This window comes from Chrysemys picta, chromosome 3 (assembly GCF_011386835.1).
Source record: "Chrysemys picta bellii isolate R12L10 chromosome 3, ASM1138683v2, whole genome shotgun sequence".
NCBI lineage: Eukaryota > Metazoa > Chordata > Testudines > Emydidae > Chrysemys > Chrysemys picta.
The window spans coordinates 99,229,237-99,245,924 of NC_088793.1; the positions used below are offsets into that span (position 1 = coordinate 99,229,237).

At 41.6% G+C, this 16,688-nt stretch overlaps 1 protein-coding gene across 7 annotated transcripts in view; it reads left to right on the forward strand.

The window, feature by feature from the left end:
* Positions 1 to 16,688, forward strand: part of LAMA2 (laminin subunit alpha 2) — a 470,353-nt gene that overhangs the window by 416,372 nt on the left and 37,293 nt on the right. For all 7 annotated transcript variants that reach the window (XM_065588563.1, XM_065588564.1, XM_065588566.1 and 4 more), the window contains 3 exons: positions 2,746 to 2,905; positions 13,083 to 13,207; positions 14,915 to 15,077. In XM_065588563.1, coding sequence (XP_065444635.1) covers positions 2,746 to 2,905; positions 13,083 to 13,207; positions 14,915 to 15,077 — 448 coding nt within the window. The remainder of the gene's footprint in view (positions 1 to 2,745; positions 2,906 to 13,082; positions 13,208 to 14,914; positions 15,078 to 16,688) is intronic.

Consider the following 16,688-nt stretch of genomic DNA (forward strand, 5'->3'; position numbering starts at 1 on the left):
AATCAGGCCTAGTCTAATTCTTGGTTTATTCAAAGATACCACCTCATTATTATTACTTAGCAATCTTGCTGAGAAGGTTGAAACCATCTATTTTCCATTAAGGGGAACCTTAACTTTCTGTTTGGAATATTCTTCCTTTGGGGAAGAACAGCTGTAGAAAGAGATGTTTATTTTAGGCACATACACTTTACTGCCAGCCCACTTTGCTCTTTGTAACTCCCCTCTCAAGTGGATTAAAGAGCAAGTATGTATATGTGGTGCTACAAAAGTTATTCAGATGGTGATGGCTAGTGGAAGGTGAAGCCCACTTGCTCCATGCATCTCTTAAGTAGTAAGCGTTTATGAATAGTGCAGTGTGCATTTTTCAGATTGTCAGTTACCAAGGTGCTGGTACATGTTCTCCAGTCTGCCAAGTATCTCATAGGAACCCAGCTGTCACTTACAAATTATCATTCAAATCCTATTAATGTCTCTTATCCTCGACAACTGTTCTTCCTTTCAAGCTCACTAGCCCTTCTCAAATGAGAGAGAGAGTTATTTAAGGAGGAGGATCTGTTGTTAGCACTGTATTCTAGTTGAAGATCAAAGATCCCCTATGCTGTTTAGGACATGTGAGAGCTCTTAAAAATGTGTACCATATTCTGCCCAGTGATTTCAGATTTATTGAATTTGGTCTTGTACTCTGGTTTTACTGAATATTGATTTTAGTACAGTTTGAAGGCACCAAACATTATCTTTCAGTAACCTCCAAATATGAGTGGCTTAATAAAAGTGTCTCCTATACTCACACTGTTCTTTCACCAATTCCTGTACTGATATTTCTACCCTTTTAGGTATATAAGCCAAAAGTCTATACATTTTTGAGATAATAAAATTCAGAGTTTCAATGGAAATGAGATTTATATATTTACAGGAGTCTTGCTCTCTCTCCTCACCCCCTCCAACACCTTGATTCAGTAGAGTGCCTAAACTCGTGTAATTTTAAACACAAGAGTAGTCCCACTGACTTTAATGGGACTACTCACGTACTTAGTTATGTTCAGGCTTCATTGCTTTACTTTGGATGTGGTCCTGAAGTAAAATATTGGATAGTGCTAATCACAAGTTCCTTCTAAGTGGTAACTCTTAGGCTTACTGCTTACTTCAGCACTCACAGACATATTTTCTTTTAATGAGAAAAAAAATTGATTTTATATGTTTAAATCCAGACAATTTTATGATACTTTGTAAAACGAAAGTAAAGTTTTGATTTGCTAGCTGAGACATAATAAAGGGGTGGGGCCCGTGGCTATTTTTCAAGCTAGAAATGCTACCTGGGAAGGCTTTAGGTGAAATGTTATCTTATTACCTCTGTCTATCCAGAAACTCTCTTGTATCAGAAATGCAAATATCAGTTCTAGTTTCTGAGAAAAGGTCATTTAGCTTTGCTTGCAAACAGTTAGGGAATTATTTTTTAGAATAAAATGGGGTAGCCCACAAAGATACAGAAGATGAATAGCTAAACATTATTCAATTAGCTAGGTAGTAATTCTTGACAGATATAAGAAGTAAGTGAAGTGGGTGAAATTATGTGTGGACTGTTATAGAAGAAAAAGACAAGTTGTAGTAAACTCAGTATGTTTCCCTATTAATCACAGATAACGTAAGTTAAATATGTTCCATATAACAACATGAATTCATAATTCAGTCTGTATTAGGATTGCATGATCATATGCCCATATTAAGAATGCCCACATTATCACAACATTGATCATATGTGAAATCCAAGATCTAATTGTAAAACTAGGGGATTTACCTTTCCAACGATTTTGGCATGGAAAAAAACTCTTAATAATGTAGGAGGAGTTCACATGTGACAGTTCAAGGTCAAAGGTAAAATCCAAAAGGTCATACCTTAGGTACAATATTGAGACATTGTTGCAAATTAATAGGAAACTAACCTTTCCTTTGAAATAACCTTTCCATGAGGCTAATAGTCTGTGGGGGAGTTCATACCTTATTGTGCAAAAGTACATAAAGTGGTTTCCATTAAGCTGTAAGTATTGGCCAACAGTTACCACGCCAATATCTGAGATACTGCATTTATTTCCTACCCTGAATACAGAAACAGGAAACACTGAAGAAACTGTTCACAAAGTGGCAAATCATATTATAAAATATAAAAAGGCAATTTTAAACACAACGAGGCAGCCATTTTAAACATAATGGGCTTGTGTCTGAGTATAATAATCAACCAGGGAGCTCCTTTGTGGAGGATGCAGGTCTCCTGCATTACAATGAAGTAAATTAAAGGACTTTGTTATATGATCATCCACTTCAGAGGAATAAAATTAATCAAATACTCCATATGAAGTTCAGAAATGAATTTGAATCATAGGCTACTTCATTTGTTGTCAAGATACAATTACACCATACTATTTTGGTCATAGAGAATCTTCACTTTTGATAATTACTATTTTAGTGGGTGAATTCACCATGTCATGCATGCATATAGTGAATTATATGCAGTGAGAATACTGAGGTGAGAATAAACATCTGTTATGTGATCATATTTGGCGCTTGCACAGGTATATGAGAACTAAGAAACCTCTATTGATTTGTATTAAAAATTGAATAGTACCAAGTTACAAACAGACCAGTGGTGTGTGTCACTTGTCAAAGATGTCTGGAAAATATGAGGCTTTATTTGTTGTGGTTTAACAGCAGATGTATTTACTTATTTATTTGCTTTGGTCCAATTCCAAGGACTGGAAGAAATGGCACAATTTCAGTACAAGCTCTGGATGGTCCCAAAGCAACCATCATGCCAAGTACCTTCAGCGCAGTCTCTCCACCTGGTTATACTATTCTGGATGTAGATGCAAATGCCGTGTTGTTCGTTGGTGGTCTAACTGATAAAATTAAGGTAATGTACTTCCTCACTGTTGGTGCATTAATCCTTTGGTTTGGTTATTTACATGGACAGTGCCTGCTATTATAATTAGTGAATGTATATTTATTGTAGTGAAAGCATGAGACTCACTGGCCAGCATGGGTTCCCTAGTGACTGGCTATGGCATGCCAGACTTTTCTCCTTTTGTGTCCCCTGCCAAAAGCCATTTTGTCCCAGTGATAGTTTGCTGCTTCTTGTGACTTGGCCCTCCATCCGGGTCACATAGAATCCCACCCCATCCAGGGTAGACCATTAGTCGCACAAATAATAGTTGGTCAACTTCACATTGAACCTTCAGTCAGACTCCAGACTCACTAGTCCTTACCCCTGGTGTCAGGGGCTTTCAATAGTCCTTACCCATTCTTAGGGAATTTCAACTGCACCTTTCTCCGTGGGCTGGTAGCGGAATCTAGGCAATCCTTTTCTACTGGGTTCTGGTCAAGGGACCCTTGAATAGGCAGTCAGTGCCTGACTGCACAGACCTCCCTAGACCACGTCCTACATTTCCCTGTCTTGCTCCTTTCCCTTAGTCTTTTCCTGGGCTCTCCTGTATCAGCTTTGTTCTTGGTAAGCCTCCTCTCTACAGAGCTTTTTAGAACTTTCTGTTACCCAGCTGGTTCTGCTGCAGAAGTGTTTTCTCCACTCCCTCACAGGGCAATCCCTGAATCTGTAGGAGTCTTTCCACTCCCTGCCCACACTTCCACCAGTGTACAGAATCCAGAGTGGACTCATGTCCTGCTGCTTTCTTTTTCAACTTCCTTGGGTTCCCTGCTGCAGACCTATCTACCTTCTATCTGCCAGCAGCCCAGCTCAGCTCTCTGACTCTAGCCAGGCTCCTCTACTGAGTGAGAGCCAGAAATCTGCTCTCCTTCCAGGTCAGTCCTTAACTGAGCCATGTTCAGCCCTTTTAATTCCTTCCTCCTGGCTTGATACCTACTGCAGGTGTAGTGGGGCGAGGATGATTGCCCCTACAGGCTCTCAACCCTTTCAGGCCCTGTGTTGGGTTGGTACACCCCATCACCTAAACACCTAAACCAAGTTAGGCACTGTTGTGCTAGGTGCTGTACAAACACACACACAGGCTAAGCTCCTAAAACAATACTAGCCCCATAACAGGGTGTATTCATTCTATGAATTTATGTCCTTTCCACCGAGTCTCTCCTTTTCCTTTCTGTATGCCAGGGGTCAGCAACCTATGGCACACGTGCCAAAGACAGCACGCGAGCCGATTTTTAATGGCACGCTGCTGGCTGCCAGGGTCCCGCTCAGCCTGCTGCTGAACCCCATCAGCCGGACCCCGGCAGGCAGCAGCGTGCCATTAAAAATCCTGCCCAACCCAGCCCGCTCTTCTCTGCCCCCCGCCTACCTCTCTCCTTGGCAGGGGCAGAAGCAAGCTTGGTCCTGCCGGCTGCTGCTGTACGGCAGGCTCTGCCGGCAGCCAAGCTTCCCCCTCCCCCGCCTCTTCCCCCAGTGTGCTGCGTCGAGCCCCGCCTGCTCTCCCTCCCTGCAGCCGATGGCCCTTGCAAGGGAGGGGGGAAGACCAGCCCCAGCGGCCTCACTTCTCAGACTGGTAAGGAAGAGAAGAAGAGGCAGGGGGACGGGGGGTAGGAGTGGGGCATATCCCTCCAGCCCCCTGCCATGAGCCGCTCAGAGGGCAGAGGACTGGAAGCACCCCCCTGATCCCAGCCCACCCACCCCCAGCCCTCTGCCCTGACCCCTGCATCCCCCCCACGACCCCATCCCTGATTCCTGCACCCTCTACACATACCCAGCCCCCTCACACTCCATGCCCTGACTCCTGCACCCCCTCACATACCCCCAGCCCTCTGCCCTGATCCCTGCACCTCCCTTGCACCTGAGCTCCCTGCATCCCCCCCATGACCCCATCCCTGACTCCTGCACCCTCCACACATACCCAGCCCCCCCACACCCTATGCTCTGACTCCTGCACCCCCTCACGTGCCCCCAGCCCTCTGCCCTGACTCCTGCACCCTCCACACATACCCAGCCCCCCCACACCCCAGCCATGACTCCTGCACTGCCCACACCCCCTGCCCTGACTCCTGCACTCCCCTCACATACCCAGCCCCCCCCACACCCCTTGCCCTGACTCCTGCACTCCCCACACATACCCAGCCCCCCACACCCCATGCCCTGACTCTTGCACCCCCCACATCCCCACCCTGAGCACCAGGTTGGCAGCAGGCTGAGTGGGGCCAGCGGCTGGGACCCCAGCTGGCAAAGGGCCGGCAGCCAGAACCCCAGACTGGCAGTGGGCTGAGCATGGCCGGCAGCCGGGACCCTGGCTGGCAGGAGCCAGCGGACAGAACCCAGACCGGCAGCAGGCTGAGCTGCTCAGCCCGCCGCCGGTCTGGGATCCCAGCCCCCGGCCCCGCTCAGCCTGCTGCCAACCTGGGGTTCTGGCTGCTGGCCCCTTGCCAGCCGGGGTTCCGGCCGCAGGCCCCACTCAGCCCGCTGCTGGCCTAGGTGAACAAAACCCCAGGCTGGCAGTGGGCTGAGCAGGCCGACGGCTTAATATCAGCATTTGAATTTAATTTTAAATGAAGCTTCTTAAACATTTTGAAAACCTTGTTTACTTTACATACAACAGTAGTTTAGTTATATTATATATAGACTTATAGAGAGAGACCTTCTAAAAAACGTTTAAATGTATTACCGGCACACGAAACCTTAAATTAAAGTGAATAAATGAAGACTCGGCACACCACTTCTGAAAGGTTGCCAACCCTGCTGTATGCTAATCTGCTTTTTGCTTTATGTTTCTCTCATTTGGACACTGGTATGTTCCACCTAATCTTTTCTAGAACCCCTCTTCTTCCAGCTGCTGACATTTTCTCAATATGTCTGAGACATCTTCCATTCTCCTTCCTGTTGGCTCCTCCTCCTAGTCTTATTCTGTGGGTGCTCCTCTGTATCCTTAGTGCCTCCAGCTCCAAGGGATTCAGGATAGGGATCAGGAAGAGAGATATTAATATCATGAGAGCTGTAAGAAGTTATTTTTTTGCCTACAACAGAAGGTGGTGCACAATATTTGCAGCACCTGGGCTGCATTGGTAAGTTACCAGGAATCCAAGGGCTGCACTTAACTTAGATATAAATGCAAGTGAGATTTATTCTGACTAGAGTTGGTTGAAATTTTTCTACAATAAAAATGTCCCAACAAAATAAGTATTAAAAGAAGTATTAATTCAATTAAGAAGTATACATTTTTAGTGAAATAATGTTTCGCAGGAAAAAGTCATTCAATGAAATTTTTCAATTTCCAGGAAAACTTGAAAATAATGTTTAGTTTCAAATATATTTTTACATTTTGAAATGGCGAAGTAAAAATTTTCAGAACTTTGTTTCACGAACGTTTTTAATATTTCAACTTTTTGGGATGAAAGCAAATGTTGAAATATCAGAATTGCTCGTGGGATGGAAGTTCAGTTTTTTGAAGTCCTAATTCTAAAATATGCAGCTAATTGCTATTATTTTTTATGTATAGAGTGCTGTAAGTGCATGTTGTAAGCTTGCATAAATCGCATCTGTCTAACATAACTCTGAATATCAGGCATTTGACAAGCATTTGTAGAAATTCAGAAAAATTCTTTTAAGAGATTTGGATTGGAGAATTGTAAGTCAATCCTTATTGGCTGAACTTTGATTTAAACTCTTTCTGCTTTACCTGAAAATGGCTCTGCAAACAACCTGTGAACTTTATTCTTCTTTGAAAGTTTTCTGAGCTGTTGATCAAATAAATCTTGAAGCTTCTTCTTGAATCATTAAGTGGAAAAATAACTGTCACCGTAAGTTCTTTATCATTTGTTTTCATATCAGAAAATAGGAAAGGCAATTCCACTGAAGATGTCTGAAAAGAAGTATAGTGACAGACAACAGCCTTTGCTACACTCTCTCCCCAGGCTTCCCTAGCAGCTGCAAATGGCGGCTCTAGCTTGCTTTCCATCTCCTTGCTTTCCCAGCATCTGAAAAGAAAGATTTAAGCTTCCCCTGTGAGCCACAAACAAGAATCCCTGCAGCAAACACCCAACAATAATATTCTGCCAGCTACTAAGAGTCCAGAGGGGGCTTCAAACTTGCAGAGAGTATTGAACCTTCCACAATTACCAGCTGCTGAACCCCTGCCAAATCTATCTGGCTATTTAGCACAGCAACTCACTACCTCTCTTCCCTATACTCTGCTCCTTCAGGGAGAGAGAGTGAGTGTCCAGAGACTACAGGTGGTACATCACACACCTAATATGGCTTTTTCTCTAGTATCTAATTTCTATGGTGTTTGGTCATGATGAATAAACATCATAGCTGGATATTTCTGCTATAATGCTCAGCAATAACATATTTAATAATGTTGTGATGCCAATGCTCGTCATTAGGCTTCAGAGTATATACTCCATTGAGATGCATGGAGACAGTACTCAATTTTCAGAGACATAGGCATAATGTCAAAACCCCAATTAGACACAACTAAATTAAAGTTTGTAGAACTGCTTCTGCCTCTACCAGTAGTGAATTTGACCCATTGTGTCAGTCTGGCTACAAACACAATTAGACAGCAGCACATCTGGGTCAGGTCACAAGGGCTAGGACCCTGGTTCAGATAAGCATTTAATCATGTTCATGCTTAAGTCTTTCCCTATGCATGAACTTAAGTCCTAGGGACTTAGATGGGGATTTCAGCATGCTTAAATGAGTGGTGCTTTCCTGAATTGGACCAAGAAGTTTAATTTAAAACAAATCCAATGTTTACATTCTGTCAGAACTGAAAAGCCATCAACAGACTTCAAGAAGCCCCTCAGCCAGCATATTTGGCCTGTCGGCCAAGAGTGGTACACCACAGCACTAAAAGCTGCTGCTCAAAACTAAAAACTAAAGTTCAGGATATGGTTTTAGTTCATTTCAGATTTTGTTTTTGAGTTATCAAAGCACAAGTGAGTCAAGCACTCACACTAGTTTGTTTTTATTTGTACAGCTCTACCATTTTAAAATGTCTGCCCATATATTTTTGAGCATAAATCTAGAGGGGAAAATATACTCCCAGATTGAGCCTTTGATTTATGTTCCAGCTTGAAACAAAAGTTGATGCCTAGGTTTTAAAGTCTGGAGAATCAGAAGGCTGTTGTGGAAAAGCTGCCACAGTCTTCACTGCAGCTGTGTTATCCGATACAGCTTGTAGAAGCAAAAATCCCTAGTACTGGCCAAAGGCTGCCAATGCAAGAAGCGTTCATTTAATTAAATAATGTTTGTACTTGGTATTAAATTCTGCAGCGATGCTGTAAAACGTCAGCTGTGTTTCTTTATAGAAAAGATTATTTAAAAGGTATAAATCTAAGAGACTGATATCTATTTGATCAATCATGACTTTTTAATGGAAACTATTGATCGCAATGTACTGAGTAGTATCTTGAGAGTATGTTACTGTCACTTAACTAGGATATCTGTTACCCAATATTCCAACTGCATACAATCTTTAATAATTGCTATAACATATCAAACTTTATTGATATCATAACTAGTTTAACTTGTCATATATATAATCTTTCCTTCCCTAATGTACTTAATGTGTTTGCTCCACAAAACAGTTAACAAGAATAACTTGCAAATGATGCATTATAAACTAAGGATACGATTAAAAATCTAAAGTAGGATCCCAGGGGGAAAAAAGGTTAATGGGATCTTGAAGATGATGAGCCAAGAGAGATTAAAAAGTTCTGACCCTCAACAGGGTTCAAATCTGAAAATACAACTGAAAAATAAGTGCTATTGTTTGGTTTGGTTTTTTCCAAGTTAGGAAGGTTGGGATAAGGCAGATGTGCAGTGGAAGCAATTTAGCACTTAACTTAAAGCATGTGCTATCTGAACTGGGGACTCTAAAGTCCCAGTCACTCATTAGCATGAGGCATAGAAGTGGAAACCCCAAAGTCTGTCTGACTGATAGAGTCCTACCCAGGATGAGATTTTGACAAAGGTTTTTGAATAGATCTAGTTTCTTCTCATGGTAGTGGGGCTATCTTGAAATCAATCCTTCACCTGGCAACCAGGGTCAAGAGCAGCAGTCTGGCATGGCTGTTGGTTTTTGAGGTTATATTTAAAAGTCAGAAAAGTCAACATTTTCAGTGACTGTACTATATTCTAGCTAAGTCTGTGAATAAAGGAGAATACTGTAACCTTGATTTTCCTCTATAAGAGAGACAAGGTGGGTGATGTAATATCTTTTATTGGATAATTTCTGTTGGTGAGACCATGGTGATAACAACTTTGCATCCTCCTCTGTAAGTAAGTTTAGTTGTTAATTAGACAAAATGAAGTCCTGCAAAAACGTATAGCTTTTCATATAGCAGCTTGTATAAAAAGCTGAAACTATGTGGACATTCATCAAGATCAATGATACTTTCAAAGGCTCTTTCTTGCTCACAAATCTAATATTTCATTTCACGGGGTCTCAGTCTGGGTGATCAGACAGAGTCACAGATTTGGCCTAGGATATAATACAAAATCCCTTTTTGTGTGTGTGTGTCTCGGCTTCTTTCATATCACTTTCCTACCCTGCAATGTTTATAAAATGTTCCTTTTCAGTTTTAAAAACCATCTATCATTTGTCTTACTTAGACATCATGAAGTTCTCATAAGTAGCAGTAAATTCATACTTGTTGCTCATTAAAACATTTATGATTACCCCGGGAAATATCACTAGCACATTTACACTTTCAAATCAGACTCTTCCTTGAAAGTTTTCAAGATGTTCTTCTCCATGTTCTTGCAGAGTAATATTCTTAGTATTGTTAACTGCTTCATAGAAAGCAGCAGTTGCTTGTATGTCTCAAATTCCTAAATGCACAGATTTTAAATCAGCTCATACTGAAGCAAAACTTCAAATGAAATTACTGGTAGATATTTTAGAAGAATGAACTGAGATGAGATTTCTATGCTCTGTCATATATTAGCTGAACATAGTCTCATGTTAATTTCAGTTAGATAAAATGAGCAGGACCCCAAGCAGTTTATGTTAGCCTAGCTTAGCCTAGTAGGCATTTGATATTTCAGGGTTTAATTTTGCTTTGTCATGAGTAATTTTTTAAAATTCCAAAATTAAATTATTTTTTTCCAGGTTTAGCCAAGTGGGTTAGTGATGCTCATTACACTGCTCTACAGCCAAAATGCTTCTGAAATAAATGTAGTCAAACTTTACTAATTCTAGGTCACTGAGAATGAAAATGATGCTTAAAATTGTTGATTGGCTCTAGTTTTCAAGATATGCTATTGGGTCAGTATATACAACCCTTGACTTGGGAATGGCGGAGGATAAGTGAGTTATAAAGGGAAGGGATCTCAATTTAAACCAGAAATGACTAAAATACATCTTTGACTGGATCTATGAATAAATCTATGACTGGGTTTGGACAGTACTTGCTTTTTAGGCAAAACAACGAATGGTGCAATCTGAAGCTGGTATTGCGTCATACATGACATGAATTGCATCATGTTATTCCTAGAAGTCATGGATGATGCAATCATAATGAAGCTTACATCACTCTGCTGAACAAATTGCCCTATATCCGCTCTAGAAGTCATACAGTGTCATGCTCTCTTATTTGTCAGTGTTTGATTTTGCAAAGGGACACATTTCTGTTTAGCCAAAGTGAGCAGAGATGCCTCGTACTTGTGTGAACAGTGCAGATAACTTCTGCTAGGTTTGTGGTGAAGTGACTTTTGCATCACAAAAGCGCAGTATAACCACTATGGTTAAGAAAGCCTATCACCTTTATTTTGGCTGCAAAATTGGAGATCAGGACAAGAGGTGGGCCCCACACATATGCTGCAACACTTGTGCAACAAATCTTCGCCAGTGGTTGAACAGGAAAAGGAAATCTATGCCTTTTGCAGTGCCAATGATTTGGAGAGAGCCAACAGATCATACCAGCAATTGTTACTTCTACATGGTGCCTCCAGTTGGGAAAGGTGTGTCAAAGAAGAAAAAGTGGACTGTGCATTATCCAAACATTCCATCAGCTATACGCCCAGTACCCCATGGAGAAGGGCTGCCGGTTCCTGATGCACCAGAATCATTCTCACTTGAGTCAGACGAGGAAGAGGAAGAAGATGAAACTTCTGGTCCTGAACCATCAATGTCACAGGACCCACATTTTCTCCCATCCTCCTCCTCTGAACCACACCTCATAACACAAGGTGAACTGAATGACCTTGTCAGGGATTTGGAACTACCCAAGAGTAAGGCAGAGCTGTTGGGCTCCAGACTACAGCAATGGAATCTCCTGGCAGGTGATGTTAGGGTTTCCATGTTCCGTGACCGTCAAAAGGATCTTGTCCCATTCTTCTTCATGGAAGGTGATCTTGTAGCCTGCAACAACAACGATGGTGTGATGGCAGCCCTCAACATCATTCACGATACAGATGAGTGGAGACTGTTCATTGATTCATCGAAGATGAGTCTTAAAGCTGTTTTACTGCATAATGGCAATGTTTTGCCATCAATTCCAGTTGGTCATGCAGTCCATATGAAGGAAACCTATGACAACATGAAACCACTTTTGAGGTGCATAAACTATGACCAACATCAGTGGCAGCTTTGTGGCGATTTGAAGGTTGTTGCTCTGTTGCTTGGTCTGCAGACTGGATACACAAAGTATTGCTGTTTTCTCTGCGAATGGGATAGTCGTGCAAGCAATTCCCACTACATCAAGAAATATTGGCCACTCCAACAATCATTGGAGCCTGGGAGGAAAAGTGTTCAGCATCCACCACTTGTTGAATCAAGGAAGATTTTCTTACCACCCTTACACATCAAGCTGGGTCTGATGAAGAACTTTGTCAAGGCCATTGACAAAACACAAGCAGCTTTCAAGTACCTCCGTAGAAAATTTCCAAGGTTATGTGAAGCTAAGATAAAGGAAGGTGTCTTTGTCGGTCCTCAGATTCGTGAACTTCTTCGAGATGAGGCATTTGACCATGCACTGCGTGGCAAGGAAAAGACGTCATGGAAAGCCTTCCAGTTAGTGGCAATAAATTTTCTCGGAAACAACAAGGCAGACAACTACAGGTTGTTGGTGGAAAACCGCCTCAAGGCATACAAAAGCCTTGGTTGCAACATGTCACTAAAGATAAATTTTTTGCACTCTCATCTAGATTTTTTTCCACCGAACTGCAGAGCAGTGAGCGACGAGCATGGCGAGCAATTTCACCAGGACATTGCAACAATGGAGAAACGCTATCACGGCAAATGGAGCCCATCAATGCTTGCAGACTATTGCTGGACAGTGACGAGATGCTCCATTTAATGAATACAAGAGACAAGCCAAGAAGCGCCGAGTAGACACTGAATAGGACTAAACTATGTACATAATAGTTTTTTGCCTTTTGTTTCATAATAAATTTTATTTATATAACCCTTTTGCTGATTTTTAAAGTGTTACATAAACAGGACATGTGAAATATTATCATGTAAAGCAACCATAAACACATGAAAAGACCTAGGTTTACGATTTATGATTAAAACTCTACTATCTACACAATATACATAGACATAAAATGTAAAAACTTAAATATCTTAGAAACAGTAGCCAATCAGTTGTTTTAATTGTCATATTTGAATTCAGCACATCAAAATACATAATAAATAGCACATTTTATCTCTGAAGCAGACGACTTCTCAAAAATTGTAGACCAGTGTTATGCTAGCTTGGTTTGTTTCCAGTCTTTACTTTCCAGGCTTTCAAGGACAGAATATAATGTGGAAACAACACATTTAACATATTGTGGAGGAGATTACACAGTCCCTACCATGCTCTGTAAAGGAAAAACACTGATAAACTCTGAAGAGAGTCTTCCATAGGTGGCAAGGTAGTAATTATCAGGAAGAGAACCAAGAATGACTGTGCCAGACCTTTCCCTTAATCTTACATATCTTGCCTCTGCAGGCTTACTGCCTTCCCACACTAGCTCATCTATGCCCTGCCACTTATTTAAAAAAAGAATTTGTGGACTAAGAATGATATTTCATTAAAAATCCCCAGTTTCTTTCGGTATTTGCTGTATCCATTACACAATTATGCTTTGAAGATAGCAGATCGCTTCAAGCTGCATTCTAACAAGTTCCGTACTTTCCTGTTTGCAGAAATCAGATGCTGTAAGAGTCACTACCTTCACTGGCTGCATGGGTGAAACTTACTTGGACAGCAAGCCCATAGGACTGTGGAATTTCAGGGATACAAAGGGTGACTGCAAAGGATGTGCTATTAGGTTGGTAATGGACTGGCTTCTTTTTATGTTCCTCACCCTTTATGAACCTGTGAACATGCACCATTCTGTTGTGGAGTAAATAGGAATATCTACACCAGCCACACCCCTGTAAGTAAGCAAGTACAATATGGCTTACTGCACGTAAATCAGTGAATTAAAAGGAATATTAAAAATTAGATTATAATAATGTCAAGAGGAAGTGTGTGTCCCCCATTTCATGAAGGAGGTTAGCGATACCTTCAGTAGAGTTAAGACTAATGGGTAGAGAGTTCCATGCATAGTAAAATCTTGCTCCAAAACATATTGAAGTTGTGGAAAATCTCCTGTTGACCTTATTGGGCTTTGGATCAGGCCAATATGGAGTAAATCTCATTTCTCAAACACATTGGTGATAATCCTGGACTGTTTGATTGGAAATCAAGAGAAGGAATGAAAAAGAATGTTGGGGCTTAGGAATGTGTAGGCAAGTGCAAACTTACAATACAAACTTTGAATTAAACACATAAAATTGCTCTCCTGGAAAATATACTTGAGAGCAACTTGCCATTAAACATGGCTATGTGGGAGTTAGAAATCTAAATCCAAGGTCCTTTTTTACGTGTAAAAATGGGGGAACAGCATGCATAATGAAACATTGCATGAGGACCTATGCATGCCAGTTCTTTGTCTCTAGATCACTGGTTCAAATCTCGATGAACTTAGTGTGGCCAAAAGCCACTGGTTGTCTGTCTGACAAGAGTGGGCAAGAATCCACATCACAAAAATCATCACCATAGTAAGTTGCCATTAATTGTGTCTCTTGTGGGAAGTCTCAGAAGAGAAGCCATTGTTTGAATGGCAAGGGAAATTGAACTATCTTCTCCCTGATACATGGTCTCTTCTTAACTGTCACGACCGTGGTGGGGGCGGTCTAACCAAGTGTTCGGAGCGGGGGGGGGGGGTGGTCAGGCCGAGTCCAATACCAGAAGATCAGAGTCCAAGACAGGCCAAACCAAGAATCAGATGTCAGGAGGTAGGCAGGGTCAGGTTACCAGGAGATCAGCAGCGGGCAGTAGAAGTCGGTATCTCAGGGGAAGCAATCTAAAGCAGAGGGAACCCAGTTTCACAGACAGCTGCCTGTGCCAGTTTATGGTTTATATAGAAGCTGTGAACTAACCAGGAGGCCCAGCAATCAGATTCCAGGACTGGAGTTCAGCTCCTCATCTGACAACATTTAGCAAGTCACTGGGTGGCAGGTTGGAGCTTACTAGCTCTGAAAAGTCCATGGCCCAGGGCTCAAGACGTGTGGTGTCTGACATTAACAGAGTTAAGGCACTGTGGCAGAACAGTGTGGGGAGATTGACACTGCTGTTCTTGTGCTGCATGTCATCTGCAAATAAATAGAGGACTTCAGTCTTCAGGGCTGTCAATGTGACACCTAATAAAATCACTTAATAATAATATGAGAGATTACATAATGCTGTCATGAATCTTTTCACAATAAAAGATGCAAGATGAAATTATATGGACCATGAAATACACAAGGCAGACATGTCCCCTATCTTTCTCCTAGACTACTTTCCACATCACGTGTACTGAGTTTAAGGGTTCAGGTGTCAGAAAACATGTTTGAATAAAATTTGGCTTTCCTCAGATTCCCGTGGTTCCCTTTTGCCCCAAAGCAGCCAGAAAAACTGGTTGGAATATGAAGAATTTCTTTCTTTATAGCCCACAGGTGCCAGACAGTGAGGGAACTATTCAGTTTGATGGAGATGGTTATGCTTTGGTGAGCCGCCCAGTCCGCTGGAACCCCAATGTTTCTATGGTCATGTTCAAGTTCAAGACCTTCTCTTCCAGTGCTCTGCTGATGTACCTTGCTACACATGACTTGGTAAAAAATAAAATCCTCTCATCATGTTTCATGCTATCTTTAAAATTACTGAATACCTGTTAATCAAAAGGAGAAATGGAAATTAAAAAACAAATGTGCTGTTACAATGCTGATTATCACTTCAGTACTGAAGCTAGTGGATTTTGTGTCTTGTGAGTTGTGTAGTCTGCCTAGCATGCTTGAATATTATCATATACAAATCATTTCAGACTCCACAACTCACAAGCCATAAAACCCATTAGCTTCTTGTGTTTGGATGTGAGGGATGGTGGGGCAGCAGTGGTGTGTGTTCATGTGAGGAAAATGTCAAGGGTGCAATCCTGGCCTCATGGAAGTCAATTACTTTAGTGGGGCCAAGATTTTACTTCAAATTTAGAAATGCTCAAATTAGCAGAATTATTTGATTCCCTCCCCACCCCCCCGCTGCCTCCCCCCAGTGATGGTTAATTTTTTGTGGCTTAAAATATAGTGCATGGGAAATGAATAGGCACAAGAAAGGACTGAGTACAGAATGCTTTGTATACAAATTAAGAGTAGTAGTTTGTGCCCAATGTGAGCAGCAGGATAGGGAAACGATGTATGGAGCAGCCAACAGAATGTGATGCTGGCATTTCTTTAAAAAAAATTAGTTAATGTTCTGACACTACAGCTGAAATGGATAATTTCAGACATTTGTTTACTAAGGTTGTTTAACTTATTCATTTGTCTGTATTATCAAGGATCTGTGGACAGCAGGACGAGTTATTCCTAAAGACAGCTGGCCAAATCTTGATCTCATTTACACTGAGAGTGTACATTAAATCTGGAGTAGTTCCAGTGAATTCCAGTACAGCTGCTCCAAATTTACAACATCCTAACTGAGAACAGAATCCAGCCCACTTTATCCTTGTAATATGGGTTGTGATCTTCAGTACAGGAGCTTTCAGAACTGTGTTTCTTGAACCTTTGCAAAACACTTACTGGTGGGCATGTGCCATTGGCTGATCACATTGTGCTGGCCTATTTCCAGTCACTGAACTGCATTAAAAGAGAGCCAAAAATACGTTGTTTTCATAAGATTACTTTTTCATGTAAGCAACTGTGGTAGTTGCTCTAGGGATGTTTTGCAGTTGTGAGTAGGCGGGTGGGTGGGCGGGCCATACAATGGGAACACAAGTAGTCCATGAAAGCATTTCTCTATTAAAATGTGGTCTCACACTAGGTTTGGTAGGAGTAGCCATGAGAGAAACAAGAACTAAAATTAAAACTTCTCTGATGGTCTTATGCCCCTGGGTTAATGATTCCCCATTTAGTCCTACCTTCCCCATTAGCCTAGTCTCTAGCTCCTTCGTGAGCTAGTAATTTCCCCCTGCATCTTACCAGCCTTTGTTTGCCCACAGTTCCAGTAAGCCACCCAATGCTGTAACTTCAGGGTATTTAAATATCAGCACCAGTGGTTGATAGGAATAATAGCAAACTGAACTACCCAATTCCATTTAGGGTAGATCACTGACTAGAAGGAAATTGCAGGACAACCCACCAATTTAGCCAGTGATCTACATAAGAAGGTAAGAAGTAAAGAAAACAATTCTTTGACAGTACATTTCAGTGTACTTGAAGTTAGGGACAATA